This window comes from Lepisosteus platostomus, chromosome 4 (assembly GCF_059453375.1).
Source record: "Lepisosteus platostomus isolate fLepPlt1 chromosome 4, fLepPlt1.hap1, whole genome shotgun sequence".
Taxonomy (NCBI): domain Eukaryota; kingdom Metazoa; phylum Chordata; class Actinopteri; order Semionotiformes; family Lepisosteidae; genus Lepisosteus; species Lepisosteus platostomus.
Window position 1 is genome coordinate 48970878 of NC_142614.1, and position 17327 is coordinate 48988204.

General features: G+C 33.5%; 1 protein-coding gene across 4 annotated transcripts in view; it reads right to left on the reverse strand.

The window, feature by feature from the left end:
* Window positions 1-17327, reverse strand: part of pde4d (phosphodiesterase 4D, cAMP-specific) — a 368823-nt gene that overhangs the window by 275125 nt on the left and 76371 nt on the right. The window contains exon 1 of one of the 4 annotated variants that reach the window (XM_088629737.1): window positions 9155-9886. The exons of 2 other annotated variants lie outside the window; for them this stretch is intronic. In XM_088629737.1, the coding sequence (XP_088485863.1) occupies window positions 9155-9426 (272 nt within the window). In that variant the 5' untranslated portion in view covers window positions 9427-9886. Of the gene's footprint in view, window positions 1-9154; window positions 9887-17327 lie in introns of those variants that run through there. One more of the 4 variants, XM_088629739.1, reaches the window with a different exon arrangement.

Here is a 17327-nt window from a genome sequence, read left to right on the forward strand (position 1 = left end):
CTAGGGTTGCAGGGGAAACAGGACCTGTCGCAAAATGAAATGTGTGGTACACCCTGGATGGCACGCCAAACACTCACACCAGGATCAGTTTTCCCAGAAACCAATTAACCTACCAATATGCCTTTGGAATTGAGGGTGGAAACCGGAGCACCTGGAGGAAACTCATGTGAATACGGGGAGAACATACAAACTCCAGACAGATAGCAACCCAGGTGTGGAATTGACCCCAGGGACCCAGCGCTGTGAAGTGGCAAGGCTAAATACTGTCCCACCATGCCACCCTCTATCTAATACTCTACAACTGTACCTTATCATTATCAGGCCAGTATGCACAATTCTATTCTATTCTTATACATTTATTTATCATAATAGGTTACTTTTCTGCTCGTGGCTTTCACTTACAGTATACCTGTGTAGGGTGACCATTTTAGTAAGCATTCATTCACTGCTGATAATAACAATCTTATATGACATAACATCTATATCTTTTTAATTTTTAAGTTTTCATTAATACTGTACACTCCTTATGAATTAAGTATGGCCATAAATAATTTACTGTATACTGTATCTACACATTGTTTTGTTTTAAAACTTTTCAAATCTTGAAATTCATAAATACCAAGTGTGGCTTTTCATCAAATTACTGTAGCTCCATTTACTGTATATGTTTCAATCCGCCTTAAAATGGGAAACTGTATCATGAGCTAAGATGTGTAAATATGCCAAAACTAGATTATTCTTTCCTCTGGATTTAATCATATTAAGTCTTTTATATGCATTACACTAGAGCTGTGTATATGTTGCTCATCCAGTCTAAAACTGTGATCCAATGAGACAAGAGGAGCTAGGAGAGACTATGAAAGCAATGTTTAAGCCCTCACTTCCTAAGACACAGTCCTATTTATGGTTTGTTAACCATGAGGTTTTGGTTATAGTGCAGGTAAACACAGTATATTTATGTAGAATAAAAAACAGGCAATCATTTTAGTAAAACATACAATTAATACCCTGGACATTATATCAAGCACACATTGTGAGATAAAACATGAAAGACTTCCCATTACGTCTAATTTAAAATGTATATACACAGTGCTTTGTTCTCATTTTAACTACATTCTCTTGAATGTTGTGCACCTTGATAGAGAAAGGCAATTTGTGCAAGTAGAAAGTGAGAGGGACAGAGCTGATGAATTATTTTACAAACAGTTTTCAAGAAAATCAAAATGCTATACATATAATGCACAAAAACACTATAGAAGCAAAGTAAGTGAAATAAAAAAGGTACAGCAAACTGACTGAGTGAAACCAAGAGCAAGAATACTTTACACATTAAAATGTCACAAGATGCAGAGCTTTAATGGATTTGAACAATGAGTTCCATGAGAAGGCTCTACTGCCCATTGTTAGAAACCAGAAGCTTGGTTTTCTGAGAATAAGCAGATCTAAGGTTAAGAGCTGGACTTCTGCTGTAAGTTCATAAGATGATCTTGAAATAGACCACTCATATGCCTTAAGCAGGGAAACAAAAAAGGCCACTCTGAGTTTCACAGTTAACAAAGGATGTACTGTAAGTTACATGCTGAAGAAGACTACTTTTATCTACTGTAGCACACAGGACTCTGAATTCTGGATTTAATATACTGTAGTCTGTTTATGCCGTAGAAGATACACCAGTATCACAGTTGTGTATCTTCATTAAATAAAGGCGTGGTTAGTTCTATGCTTCCAATTACAGAGGCAGCTCTGCATTTCAGACCATGGTATTTCTACACCATACTTCACAGATGAGGTGGTATTCTTATGACTACAACTTGGACTCATTTGTCAATAAAACTTTATTCCAAAAGTTTCCTGACTCATCCTTGTACTTTTAAGCAAAGTCTGAAATATGGAGGAGGTAATGTCATGGCGTGGGCATTTGTTACTACCTCTGGAACTGACTCACTTCTCCTTATTGATGTTCCTGAAGATGGCGGCTGCAGAATGAATTGTGAAGTTTACAGAAAAAATGAACTTATTATATAATGTTCTTGGCACCTATATTAATATCATGATTATAAATACTGTACAAATATTTGCCTGTAAAGCAAAATAACACTTTGGACTTTGTTGTTCCACTACTTTACTACACACTTAAAGTATAGGAGTGGTCTTTGCCAGTAGTATCATATGCAAAAATATACCGTACATACCTGTATATCCTTGCCATTTTAATGCAATTATTTTATAGCTAGGAAACAGCAAACAAAAGTATTAGTAAACATCCATGATACTGTGGTTCAACTATGCAAATTATGACATAGTTGTTTACTGTGAAGACAGGGATAAAACTGCATCTTATTCATAGCAAACAGAGAAAACTTTTTTTTCATAAGCACTACATAGATGTCTTTGGTAAATATATGATTGAACGTGTAACCAAACTGCTTTCATTACAATTTAACAGACTTTAAAAATGCAGACTTGGAGTTCATCCAATAAAGAGAAACTGCACACACCCATATGGACATTTCAATAGTCTTCAAACACCTTACATACAGTAAGGTGAAATACACAAACATCACCAAAGAGAATTAATACAATTACAGTTGGACTCAAGCTCCATATAAGTTACTATATACTGTATTAAGGCTATGACAACACTAGGACAATTTGTGATGGTAATTTCATATACAGTAATTATTATACTACACACTGGAAGTACTGTAATTATTGAGCTCCTGAAAAGTTAATGTTGTTCTTGATTAAGCATATTAGAAAAAAGTAATCTACTGTAACAAGGAACAATGTTACCTAAAATATCACATTCATGCTGCTCAGCTTTACCAAGTGCAAAGAATCAATTATTAATGGCATAACATTAAGAGTTTTGGAAAATGTACAGCAGCCATTGTAACCACAGAACTACAGTAATGCCACACCAAGGCCCCAAATACATCAGAACCTATTCTTTTGTGTGTCAGAGTCTTTCTTCTACACAGTGGAAACACTATTATTATTTAATCCAAGAACAAGTGAGGAAATGAATGACCCCTTTGTTCATAAACCAAGTTAATGCTCACAGCATTATTGTTTATTCATAGAACATACTTCTGACAGTCATCATTATTTTAAAATACTGTAGCATGATCTTTCCCTCACATTTTTATTTTTAATAGTTTTTATTCTCCTTTTAAATAGTATTATTAAATAGACACCTTTTCCATTCTTAATTAGTGACACGAAAGCATTTTTTTTGCAAACCAACATTATCATTCCTACAAAGGGGTAAATAAAATAAATATAGCTTTCCCGTAAATCAGAATTTAATTAAATCAATGGGTGGCTGTTTCATGTATTTTTTAATTGTAACAAAATCAATTAATCACAGAAAGAAATATTAAATGATATTTAAAAGAATCTGTAGTAGATCTTATTTTGCATAAAATGGCACATTGTGAGTTAACGGATCTTCATGCGGAGACATTTTCTAATTGTAGACAAAAGCAATGACTTGGAGCACCTCCACGTTGTAATTTGAGAGAGAATTTCTATTATGATGAGAAAATAGTATGTTGATTCTAAAATCTGAAAGCTCTGACAAAGATCTAATAGCAAAAATGCTAGATACATTTTTAATTTTGAGATGGAAATAATGCCAATGCCTACTTTTGATGAGTAAAATTACAGTAAAACGTGCTGTTTCATGTATGTTTCTCAATTAAATTTAAACTGCAGCTTATGACTGTGTTTTTTGTGGCACTTCGGCAACATTTCAGCAACATCTAGATTTTAAAAACCCAAGTGCATGTTTCTCCAATGCAGGCTGGCTGCTAATTGAACTAGGCAGGCTTTTTGATGAGCAGATGCCATCATCATTCAAAGCTTGTTTGCTTTCTGGAATGGTGAAACCTCAGGATGCTGATAGTGCAGTTCTATTGTTTGTGCAAATGTACTTTTTCTGCGTTGTGTACAGTACTTCAGTGTTTGATGCCTACCTAATGTTTGAATCATACTTTTTGTCTCTCAATATGTTTAACCATTTAAATGAAACAAGCTTATCATTATTGAATATGTACAGATACAATATTTTAGAAATACTGTATATGCAGAGCACATGGTGGGAGCCGCTCAAAGAAAACAAATAACAGATCAAGCTGTATTTTCGCAGATTCCATTTTTGTTCGTACAACTGAAATTTTCTGCTTTTGATCCAAAGATTCCCATCAAAGCCATACTGTATTTCATTCAACCATGCCCTTTTTCAGGTCAAGTAAACTTAAAAATACAACATAGCACAGCATATGTAAAGATTCAGCCATCCAGAATGTGCGATGTGTCAGGTGGTGTACCACATCAAGTGCCACGGCATGACAAACAGCACTGCGTCCAGCTATTTTTTTTTTCAAATAATCTGATGCAGGACTGCACTACCCAATAAATCTGCTACTTGGCACAGTGAATCTTTAAAGTACTACGGCTGCATGTGGCTGTCACACAAATCATTACAGTATTAAATGTTTATTAACCCATTCATGCTTTCTTGTACTTACTCTACTTGTGACAATTTCAATGAATACAATGATTACATTGTGGAGACAGGATGTTGTTACTGTACCATGTTTCCACAACTCTAAATTAGATACTGTACTTTGAGGAATGTCACAATACTGTACAAAACTAATATCATACTTCCATGTTTGATAGAATCATATTTTTTTTAATTACACACAGTACACAGAATTACTAGTAATTCTGTATAAATAATACAAAACTACAAAACACAATTTTATATAATATATTATACACATCCCATAGTGGCTTTATAATCTGCAGGGTCATACTGTATTTAAAAACAAATAAACATGTGAAAAACATAACAGAGACTGGATTAAAATTAGTTTTGAGTAGTGATTTGAATACGTTTGTCACTTGAGTACTGTACAGTAAGTTGCATTGTTGCTAATATATGTCTGTACTAGAATTAGATCAGTACAGTATATTTAAATTGTTAATATCACAGTTTGTTGTGGAGGAACTGTGCAGTGTGCTCCGCCCAAAAACATGTATGTAATTAAATTTTAATAATTGCTTGAAAAACTGTGGTTTGAGTAATAGTATCTAGATGAAGGCAGTCTACAAGAACAGCACTTATCAGTACTGAACTGCAGTCAATGTACTGTAATTTACAATACAGTATGGTTATCTTTGAAGTTATATAACTACACGTGATTCTTTAATGTGTGTGATACATCAGGAAATATACTCTTTTTGTAATCATATTTGGCTCACATTGCCAATGTCTTAAAACTAAAGTACAGCTGTGAAGGAAATACTTACTGTTCAGTTTTAAAGAGACTGTTTCAGAATAAAAGAGGACTGGGACCATATTTAATCATTCAGAATGTGGACATATCAGGTATTAAACTGAGAAAAACATTTATTTTAATGAAAATTCCTCAGATATGTACAGTGCAAAGCAACATGTGCTCAACTCTTAACTTTCTCCAGGGCAGTTAACTCAAACGCCTGACTGGTAAATGGCTGCAAGGTCAGCGCTTAAGTTTCTACATCAAATAGCAACACTCACAGCTTTCCTAAAAATCTCCTTTTGACTGCATGTGATGCCTACATGATATTCTCTTAACAGGTTTCGAATCTGGAATTGAGGATTATCATCGGAGCAAGAGCCAGCTGTGTTGCAGAGGATAGAAAGGAAAGGGATTTGGTAGAAGGCCTTGTCACTGTGTACTTTTCCCAAGTAGAGAGTCATGGTCGTTCAGCATGCTGAAACCTTTTCATTCTCTTCGTCTTTAATTTTCTTTGAGTAAAGAGAGTAATTGTTTTGAATTACATGGAAGAAGACAAATATTGTATATTGTACAGTATATACTGTATAGGCATAAGGAACATTTATATTTTTTGCCTTAGCTGGTTCATCTTTTTGTTCATGGGCACAATATAAAGACAGAAAAGCTGCAATTTACAGGTGTATCCATTTGAATAGTGAGTAGGCCTACTCATGCAGTGAGTTTTAACAAAGCACATAAGCAATTGGGAGTTTAAAGGTTTTAAATTCAAGTTTACAGTATATATGAAAAAGTAGTTCCCTGTTTGGTACTGTATGTTCATACTGAGCAGAGCGGGTATTCATGTTTAAATACATTGTTGCAATTGTGTAAGTTTCCTTTGTTTTTCATGGTGAAAACTGGAAATACATAAACCATCAAACAGGTCACTAGCATAAACTGTTCTTGCAAATATATACAGGGTGTGTATAGCTTTTATGTTTGAGTTATGTTTGGTCTAGATACATGCTTCAAAAGCAACAGGTTATCAGACGTATTTTCTAAAGGCGGTTTAATAAAGCAAGTTTGAAAAATTCATAATAGGTGCAACTACAGAAAGCATACAGAGCAGCGAAATACCAGTTTGTGACTATAGACTAGGTATTGCCCAATAGCAATGATAATATCTGTTTCCCTAAAATTATGTCAAAGGTTTTTCATGCTTTGGATTATGTATCCTACAACATCCATGTTCTCTGCTATACGTCTTAGAAGCTAAATATCAAAAGAAGCATTCAACATACAGTATCTAGACCTCAGTCAACAATGCCATTTCTGTTTCCAAGGATATGCAGCTCCCATTGTACTGTTAATAACGGACACAGTATCGGAGCCTGTATTCTATCACATAAAATGAGAACATTACCATTAATATGGACATCAAATGTTACTCGTTCTTTATTGATTTAGAACAGAAATCACATTTTCTAGCACATGCCAGACAAATATCTTTATACACTATGGAAACACAGTTTGGAAATACTAATGGAAATTTAAACAGATACATTTCAGATGTAAAAGATAAGACTGATAGATTTAAAAAGCATATTTTTTTAGTCAATGAGGGTATACTCTTTGTTTAATATATTAGGCGTAACATTTGTCTTTTCTACAGTACAGTATATGCCATTTTTCAGACTTTTTTTTCATAATTAACCAGCTGTACCAATTGTTCATATAATGCTTTTATCAGTGAATACTGCATCTTGCATGATATAAGAACTGATTATAGGTACTGTAACTGGTTGTTTTAACAAAGATTTTTCTATGGTGATAAATGGTAATATTTTATGTCAAGTATTTTTGTGATACTGCACCATATGCACTTTATATGCACAGTTTATTGATAATCTTTCTGTACTGAATAACACCTAAATGTCACCTCCACCTACTGTGGTGTTACTATAATTAATGTGATGTATTTATAGAAAAGTATGTAACATCATTAGTGCAAAGCAGAGGTAGACAGAGAAATAAATGTATACTGTACAACATTAAGTGAATTACGAAGCACATTTTTCTTTTCCTTCTTATTTTGGAATCTATTTTAACCTTTTAACCTGATGTAGTGATAATAAATCACCTTAGTTTCACATTAACTACGTATTTTTATTTCTGAGAAGACATTTATACTACCTCTGTAGAGATCAGAAATGTTGTATCTCATTCTGACACATGAAACTGATATTAATTTACCTAGAAGGCTGTGCTATTAATATTTTATCAGATGATCTTACATCACCACTTACAACAGCAAAGTAAGAAGTAATACATGGAACATAAAATACCAATAATACAAGTCATATACTGTAATACACAATCCTAAAAACTCTTATATGGCACATACTGTACTGTAGCAGGTAAAATAAGCGTAGATTACTTCTGTAATGTGCATTGCTTATTTGCATTTCATACTAAGAAAAGGAATCTGTACTGTATCTATCTAACTATTCAAATAAAATGTTAATACAATCTCACATGAAACAACAACAATAACAGTAATAACCCTAAGGTGTTTCGTTTAGAGAGACATAAAGGCAACATTTTATCAGGTTCGAAGACCCATGACATTTTGTTTGTCATCTGTGTAGAAAAGTAAAGAAATCTCTTGCAGCAGTTAAAATGAAGAAGAAAAAAAACCTAATGATAAAAATCCTATTTAAATTGCAGGAGTCTACACATCTCAGAATGCAGAAGTGATTTCATTTAATTCTGTGGAAAAATTATAGTAGGTACTCATATAGTAGGTACAGTAGGAATGACAGTACTTGTACTTGTACTGTATATAAATATAAAAAATACTACATTGGCCTTAAACATGGTATTTGTTAACATCAATGAAAATATGAAAAGCTGCCTGTGCTTTAACGTTTTAGCAGTAATTTAGTTTGGCACTGCTGGACCAAATAGGTAAGAAATGCAAATTCTGTGAAGTTCATATGTGGGACAGGAGTCACTAAACTGCATCCTTAGAATGGCACTGAAAAAAGTATATTTAATCTTCAAGAAAAAGAGACAGTACTTTTTCACATCAAGTCATCATGCAGGTACTATATTATGCCTTGATATTAAATACAAACATTTATTAATTGACATATACAGTAATTACATTGAATCCTATGGAACTAATTTAATGTTTTTTTAGCATTTATTTGTGTAAAAGGGTACTGTATGCAAAATGTGAACATTGCTATAGAGACTGGAATTTCAGAACAGCATTTCCACTCTTCTTTTAGACAGTACACTGTATATCACATACTGTGGGCTGTTAATACTGTTAATACAGTCATTTCATTTAAATTCAACATAATTTTACAATGGGACTTTAAGCAGGTTATTTATTTGTTCTTCAAGTTCACTAATAGTCTGATGATACTTAGGGATATGAATCCATGACAAATAGTAAACCTTCATAGTGTTTATAAAAATTTAGATATTTATATTGTACTTCATGCAGATTAGATTTCTACTGTATTTACCAAAAGGAAAATAGGGTGGCACAAAAGCTGCTTTGGAAAATTAACATGCAATTTTAAAGATAAATAGTAGATGTAACTATAGTGATGCTACAAGCAAAAAGCTAAGAGGCTGAGTGGCAAATCAGCAGTTACTGGTTACTTTTAATAGACTGTATTAGTTTTCACTTAAAATTCACAGGGTGTATAATTGTTAAAAAGGTACTGACAAAGCAGTGAAATTCAAATTACATTGAGTGGTTTTTTTTTGTTATTATAAAGCTTAAGGAAGGAAACGAGTACACACATGCCCACAGACACCAACAGCCTAAGGAACTGAGGGAACAATCTGCCAGCTTTGTTTTCCCTTACCATGTGTGTGCCACTGTGAAACGCCTCTGTTTATGAATGTTGTTGTTCAGAAGCATCCGGCGAAGGAGCCTTGGGGAGTTTCTCGGAGAAATAGTTGGGGATAGCCTGGGCGAGATGGAGGATGACTTTCTTGTAGTCCGTGGCCTTTCATGCTGCAGTAGGTTCTCTCTTAGAATCTTAACTAAGTCTTCGTTCAATCCGGAATGTTCATGTGGCCGTTTCTCCACTGCAGGAACGGTGAGAGTGTCTTGTGTAGTCCCCTGCTGAGCCATTGCTTCCAAAATTCTGTGTTCCTTACTTTCCCAGATCACTGCTGCTAACAATGCGTTTTTTTATTTTAGGAGAGGAAAAAAATACTTTATTGTGAAAGACGAGGGAAAAGCTTTGCTTTCTTGCTTTCTTTCAAACAGAAGGTTAGATGCAAGTTGTTGTTGAAGTGAATTTTAACTCCCAGGCAGTTCACACTGCCTGCTGCTGCTTCATGTGGTGTGTTGCCTCAATGCAGCTCTAAAGATAATGATCCTTAGGAGCACAAGCAAACTCCAGCAGAAACGCTGTTAAACATTACCACTCCTCTTCTTTTGTAAAAAGTCTACTACGGCTGGAGGATTAAAATAAGAGAAGGAAAAAAAAGGATCATCTGTGAGCTGTTCCAACAAGTCAGAGCAATGAAGGTATATTAGTTATTAAACAAAGCATTCCTGGTGTCGGATCTTACACTGGCAGTTTCAAATACATTACAGCAAATAAGCTGAAGCTGGTGAAGTGACTACTGGTTGTACACGTACAAAGTGCTAGTAGGAGGGACCTAACAACAGCTCCTACTAATTCTTTTATGTTGCTTTTTTAATATCCTTTTCAAGATTTTGAATTCTCATTAACCTTGATACTCAGGCACAGGGCACATTTTTTTGAGTATGTAGTCACACTCTTCTCCATAAAATTAAAGTTGTATCTTTATTCCCATTTGATATTCTAGGCTGTAGTCCAAAAAATTGAGAAGTAACAGCTGGGAAGGTGACATTCATTTAAAGCTTTCTCTCTTCATCCTTCCATCGGTAAAAGTACAGAGCTGTGACAATTTTATAGTGTACACTGCACATATTAAAGCTCACTTATTGTAAAAGCCTCGCAACATAAATATTTCATTTTTATTTTTCATCTCTATGGCAATAATGTGAGCAATACTGGGTTTAAGGTTACATTTCTTCAGTAATTTGAAACATTCTGTCTTTGATACAGAAATTGTGACTCTGCTAAACTCAAAAGTGCCTAAAGTTGCATTTATTATGATTTTATTGCCTTAAAAGAAAATGCAATCATAAAATGTGACCTACATATATGAAATATAAGAGATATAATTGTCTCTGCCTTTTTATGACAGTGGTACACAGACTGAAAAAGCAATATTTCTGGTGATTACAATTTTTTTAAGGCCAGTTTTATTTTACTGGACAAAAAAAAACTTTATACAGTAAAATCAATTTTAAAATGTACTAATAACTTTTTATTTCATAAAAACTGCTTCTAATTTCTACCCTTATTTATATTTATATAAATATATATTTATATTTCATATTTATATATTTTTTCCTGACAACAACTCAGTGACTGACACAAATGACCAACTCAAAGCACCCAACTATTTGTAAACTGTACAGTACAGTATATATGCTTCTTAAATGGAGTAGCTACAGTCCAGGTGTAATCATAATTTTGATCTACAATACCTTCTCATTGCAAAGAACAAAATACTTGATGGTGAATTCATACAGTACTGAAAACAATACTCTAGCAAACTTTGAGTCATCATCAAGATCCAGGTCTTTAATTTGTGTCTGCCAGGTGGTTGGAAATTTTCATTTAATTTGAGCTTAAATCCACCCTTTAAATTGCCGTTCACAAGAGTCATGACACTGTGTCAAAGCAGTGAGGAAAATGACAAAATGAAATTCTGGGTTGTATTATGAGATAAAGCTGCTGCATATTTTCCTTAAACATTTTCTCTGTGTACCTTTGTATTATGTGGTCTGGGTGTTTCCATTCAATTAACCGAATATAAAACTCAAACAAAAGAATCCTGTCTCCATACAATACAGGGGTGTTGCAAATTTAGCGATTCTGTCTAGCAGAGGTTTTTTATTTTAGATGTCCTTATGCAGCCTAGGTAATATTCCTCCAGTGTACAGTAATTAGATCTTATTTCTATTAATTTGTGTGAAACTGTTATCTTACATTTACAATAAAAATACATTTTACTGTAGCAAGAGTGCACAACGCTACAAAGGCAGTAAACCACCCAGGATGTTCACACCTGATTTCAAGATAGGAGTCCAGAGCCCTAATGACTATTCTATGCTGTTTATTAAGACTGATAAATTAGATGTGGTTGGTCTATCAATTCAGTGAACCGCATTTCTGTTTGCATTGTGAGCTTTTAAAATGATAGTTATCACTACCTTGATATTCTGTTTCAATTACTTTTTCGCATATACAGTATTGTAAATTCTGAGGTTTACATAAGCAAAAGTAAATAAAAAACAATTAAAATTAACATTTTCTAAATTACAGCATAAATACATTATGTTGCTTTCTGGGACTGGAATAACAATAGGTTTATCACTTCCCTAGTGCATCAGAGTCTCCACTGTGTGCCTCATAATTCCTTTAGGGGTTTCATTTCCACATACTACAACACCTCCTGCTGTGTCCCAATGATCCAACAGAATTAAGTACAGGATACCGAGGGTGAAGTCTCTTGAACATGATGTGAAGCCATGTCCTTTCAAACTGAACTGTTTGAAACTGGCATACTGCATGCTTTTTAACTATGAGTCCTCACTTTGCACAGCACAGCACAGCGCATTGAAAAGAGCAGTTTTTGTGCTATAATGGGAGGTGTTTTAAATATCAAATTTACTATGCAGAATTTACAGTTTGTGACGAGAACACGTGCAATATTTAAAGACAGTCTTATAACACACCTCATACAAAACATAAAAATGCAGCTAATGCATCTTATGGTTATGTTCATGTGTTGTCAGTCTTATTTTACAGCTGTCACAGAAATGATCTGAGTTTCCAGCTTGCAGATTTCTTCTGCAATTTTTAATTTAATAATTGTCATTGCAGCTGGGAGTATCAAAAATAATTTCTGTCATTTGCAATTCTAATCCAAGCTGGAAATTACTTTACAATTTTTAGACCATTTTTTTTTTGCACTGCAGGCAATACAGTACTGTAGATTGCCATATTTCTACACTAATTAGGTCTGACATCTGTGAAGTTATGGAAATATGTAGTTGATTTGTCATCTCAAAAAAATCTGTGCAACTGAAATATAGTTTGATAAAATTCAAAAACACAAAATAACTGTACAATATAGAATATTAAACGTATAAGTTTTAACTGAAATTAAGATCAATTGATTAAAGTAATAAAAATAAAAACAAATCATTTATTTTATTTTTTATCTAGAATTTAAAAAACAACTAATACACTACAACACAGAAAGACCCAGCTACATAACAGAAAACATACATACCCTTGAAGTTAGAGGGCCCATTGCTATTGGAATCTTTGGGGAATTAACACTTCATTGATCTGTTAAGTTCACTGATCCTGCCTATGGTGATCTGGCACTCCTGTACTCATTTACAATAGCTCCTTATCTCTAGTCCAGAAGGCAAAATATATTTATCTCTGTAATGATAGATTTTCTTCCCATATTTTACTCCACGGTGTACAGTTTTTCTCTTCTGTTGAGTTTTGGGTTCAAAATAAGTACTGTAGTAAAATAAGTAGTAAAAGTAACGATTGTAATACATTCTGCAGATATCAACTGTATTTATTATGCATTTATTTTCATGAATCAAAAAACTAGAAATTGACATATGTTAATATAAATGTATAAATCATTTATACAGGACATATGTTTCTTAACTAGCAATTACTTTTTGTATTACGGTGATGATATTTTAACCTAAACACCTGTCTTTTTTTGGCTGCACCATATGAATATACTGCTTTAGGATTTTTTTAAATATTTTTTTTTTATTTTTTATTTTTTTTGGGGAGAAGAAACCTAGCGTGTCGTTTAGCGAGCTTTAATTCACATTGATCTGAATAATCAAAAATGATCTCAACAACAAAACATTACTTCGGTGGTTTGGTCAAATTCAAATAACGTCAAAACGAGATGACAAACATTAAGGAATAGCTTACTTCATACTTCATACTTTGGTGTTAACTCGCCTGCCTGAGGAAATAAAAGTGCTGGCTGAAGCAATCCTATCCTCACTTGTGAGGAATAAACAAGGGAGGATGCTGCAACAGTTAGAAAAGACGCGCACAAGAGGAGCAGGGATACTGTATGACATTTGATTTTGACCTCCTCCGAGACTTCTGTAAAATAAGGCATAACACAAGAGACGCCAGCTCATTGCAGGACACATACAAACACACTAGTGCCATTTTTTCCAGGAACCAATTAGCCTTCCAGTACGTCTTTGAATTGAGGGAGGAAACTGGTGCACCGAAAGGAAACCTACACAAACCCAGAAAAAAAACATACAAGCTCCATATATTATTGACCATCCAATTCACTCTCAGTTATTATGTTGAATGCTTTGTAGTAGTCTTGAGAATTTTGTACAGTATGGGTTATTTGAATTATTTTACTTTTTCTTTCATTTCAGATGACCAAAACATTTAAAATCCCCAAAGTAATTTCCCTAAAGCTATAAATCTCTTTACTAAGTTTATCTTCCTTGCATTTGTCTTTTGCATCAATCCTCCACCCCATGTGCACCTTCACATACTGTACAGTCTGCATGGGGGCTCTAGCCTCATCATCCTACGGACAGACGGCTGCCTCTCAGCTGGGCTGGTTAATACAAATCTTCTTTGGTTACATTTTTCAATGCCATTATTTAGCTTCTTTGCACACTTTCTCAGTTGTTGAGTCGTATCAGTGCTGTTTTTGAGATTGTATAACATTTTTTGAGATTGTAAAAATGTACTTTTTATTTGGACCTTCTTCTTTCTCTCTTTTGAAAACTGTGTTTTTGTGATATTACACTGTCAGTTTATTTATTCTATTAAGTCACAGTAGTCATGAATAATTAGCAGTGAAAATGTTTCAAATAAATTATGAATGTTCATATATTTTTAAGTATGAAGTTAATTTGGTATATAATCTTGTTCTTGTTGTTATGTGTGTATAAGCATGCATTATGTAATCTAATGTATAAACACTATATGGATTAAATTATATTTGTGGGGATAAATGTGACATTGATTTTGGAGTAATTGCTTTCTTTGGAGCTATCTTGTACAATAATATGCATTTCGAATTTAATATAAACTGCAAAAGTAAGTCACAATTATAATGCTTTTAGGTTGCATGAATATGCATGAACTTAGAGACCTCAATGTGTTTGATGCCAGACAAGAAGCTGGAAGGCAGAATTGGTTTGCTTTGTAATGAACCTTTAACTGAAAACTTCTCCTGTCTCACAAATTATGTCTTTTACCTCGTGATTTTTAATATTTGGTAAAGGGAAACTTTTGCACCATTTAAATCATTTGCATAAGAGAGAACAACACAGGAAATGTTCTAAAAAACATAGAATTCCAGCAGTATAATGCTGTACAAATGTATGATCATAATTGGTATTAAGGCATTCCTATTGAAGAGAACTCAGTAATCCTCAGTAATGTGCTTGACAGCTGTATTGCACCTAGCGTATTTAGTGCATACTTACAATGAATGAAGGTTGTCATGACAGGTTTGGAAAGGCAGATGGGTTGTTAATGTGAGAAATGTGTTTTCTGAATACACTTCCTTGGACAATGACTAAGGAATATTTACATTTTAATTAACAGCTGTGCTAATAACATTAGTGAATGATCAAACGGGAAAACAGTGTGCAAAATTGTCATTATAACCTGGACAAATGCTTAGTGAATTTCACCCATGCTCTATTATTGTACAAAATAAAACCTGTATATTAAGGTTGTATTGATTAATCATATGAATGTTTACAAAATCAATGTCATACAGAAAATCAAATTCTAAAACAATATGTTTCAATTAATTCATGTGGTGATTATTTCTTTTCATACCTTCAGACTTTCTAATTGACATTGGATACACTTTAATGAACACAGGTTCTGTAAAAGCGAAATTTCAGAAGGTAATGAAAGGCTTTAAATTTCATTTTGAAAACCTTCCTTCCAGAATTCATTCAGTAAGCACCCTCCAAGCACAATATGCTGCAGTTATGGCACTGTTTTCAAATGTACATTTTTAGAATATCCTCCTATATTTTTTGCTGAACTGACAAACATTCCTCAGACAAATTGTGGCCATTATGTGTATTTGTTCCCATTACTTTAACCAAGCCTTTATGTTTTACCTTTACTAATAAATTAACTTAATACATGTAAAAATGATACTTTAGGAATGACCGATGCAAATTTCACTGTTTATTCTTGTCTAAAGTTAGAGAAATGTAAGCAGGGTACTGTCTAGAGATGTTGTGTGTCATCTAGCTTATTTTGGGGGGGAATTATATATAGTGACAGACTATATACAATTAATTAAAAATGTAAAGTTATTTTAGTCATTCGTATTACTGCAGTTTTATATTACATAATTTTAGAGTGCTGCATATTTAGCAGAAAACCTGCTGACTATGAAAAAGCTGAAAGAAGAGTAGTCTCATGATCTTCAGCTGGTTTGCCCTAATGAATAAGGTCATTGCTTTAAGGATTCACAAACATTTGCCCTTTCCTTGGAAAACAGTGGAAATTGATAACACATTACACACAGTACACAAAAATATGTATTAAGCATGTATACTCTATATACTGTATATGGCTGGCACAATGGTTAGCTTGTCTACCTCGCAGTGTGGAGGTGTTTGTGTGGGTTTCCTCCAGGTGCTCTGGTTTGCTCCCAGTGTGTGCATGTGTGTGTCTGTGTGCGCTGTGTGATATACTGTACAGCCCAGGGTGTACCCTTACCCTTGTGCCCCTTTCCTGCACCATATCTGTAACTCTGTATTGGATATAGCAGTTAGAAAATTGATGCTTTAATGGAATATTATATAACTCTATTAACTGGCAATAATCATAAAAAACAGGGAAAAGAGTTCCAAGAATTGCTGTGATTAATTACAGTTTTCATTGTGTACTACATTATGTATCTCAGAAATGGTGAATGTACTTCTCTCATACTGTACTGTACCTTAACAATAGCAATGTCCATTCATATTGGTAAAGGCTATACTTAAAACAATACAAAACAGAAACAAATGAACTTTTCCACAGAATGGCAGATTTCTTTAAACAAAAATAGGCTCAAGAGAATGGCAACCCTGATTTTGTAAAGGATTAATTCAAATGATCCCAAAAAAATACATTTACATATTTTAGCAGATAGCAGGATGACTACAGTATCTGTCCAGGTTTCACTTGGACTATGTATTTTTTGACAATTGTGTAAAATTGAAATGACTTTGTAAATAAATTACTATTTATTTAATATATCAACACAGAGAGTATCAGAATTGTAGTTCAGCTCTGAATGAAGAAATCTGAGGATGCAGTTGTTGGATCAGAGACTGGCATTACAGAAAAAAATACTAAGCTTGATTTTTTTCAGTTTTTAAACCGGAAAGATCTGTTGCAGTGAATACCTGCATTACCTAAGTATTTTTTTCTGATCTAGATGTAATATAATTACATTATCGTACTGTAGACTTTTTATTGTGGTGCAGTATAATTACTGCAGTGTATAGTATTTTCTATTGTATTGCTTTATTTTACAATTGAATGCTTTGTGTTACCTGAAATTTCAAATATCATAGCTGCAATATTAGGTTTTTTAGTAGTGTAAGAAATTGTGTTCTTACATTTAAATAGAAGTACTGAAACCTATATTAGGGTAAGTTTCTTTGGATGGAGGCATCTTTAAAAAAATAAAAAATGCAATGACATTTAGAGTTCATCATAAGTATATAGAATATCTTATATTATTAATGCATTCATTACCCAGGCCAGTTATATAATTAGTATGTTTTTAACACTGATTTGTCCACATGAGATGACTAATTGTTCCCTTGAAATATGTGTGTGTACTGTACGTTATGAGATATATTATATTGAG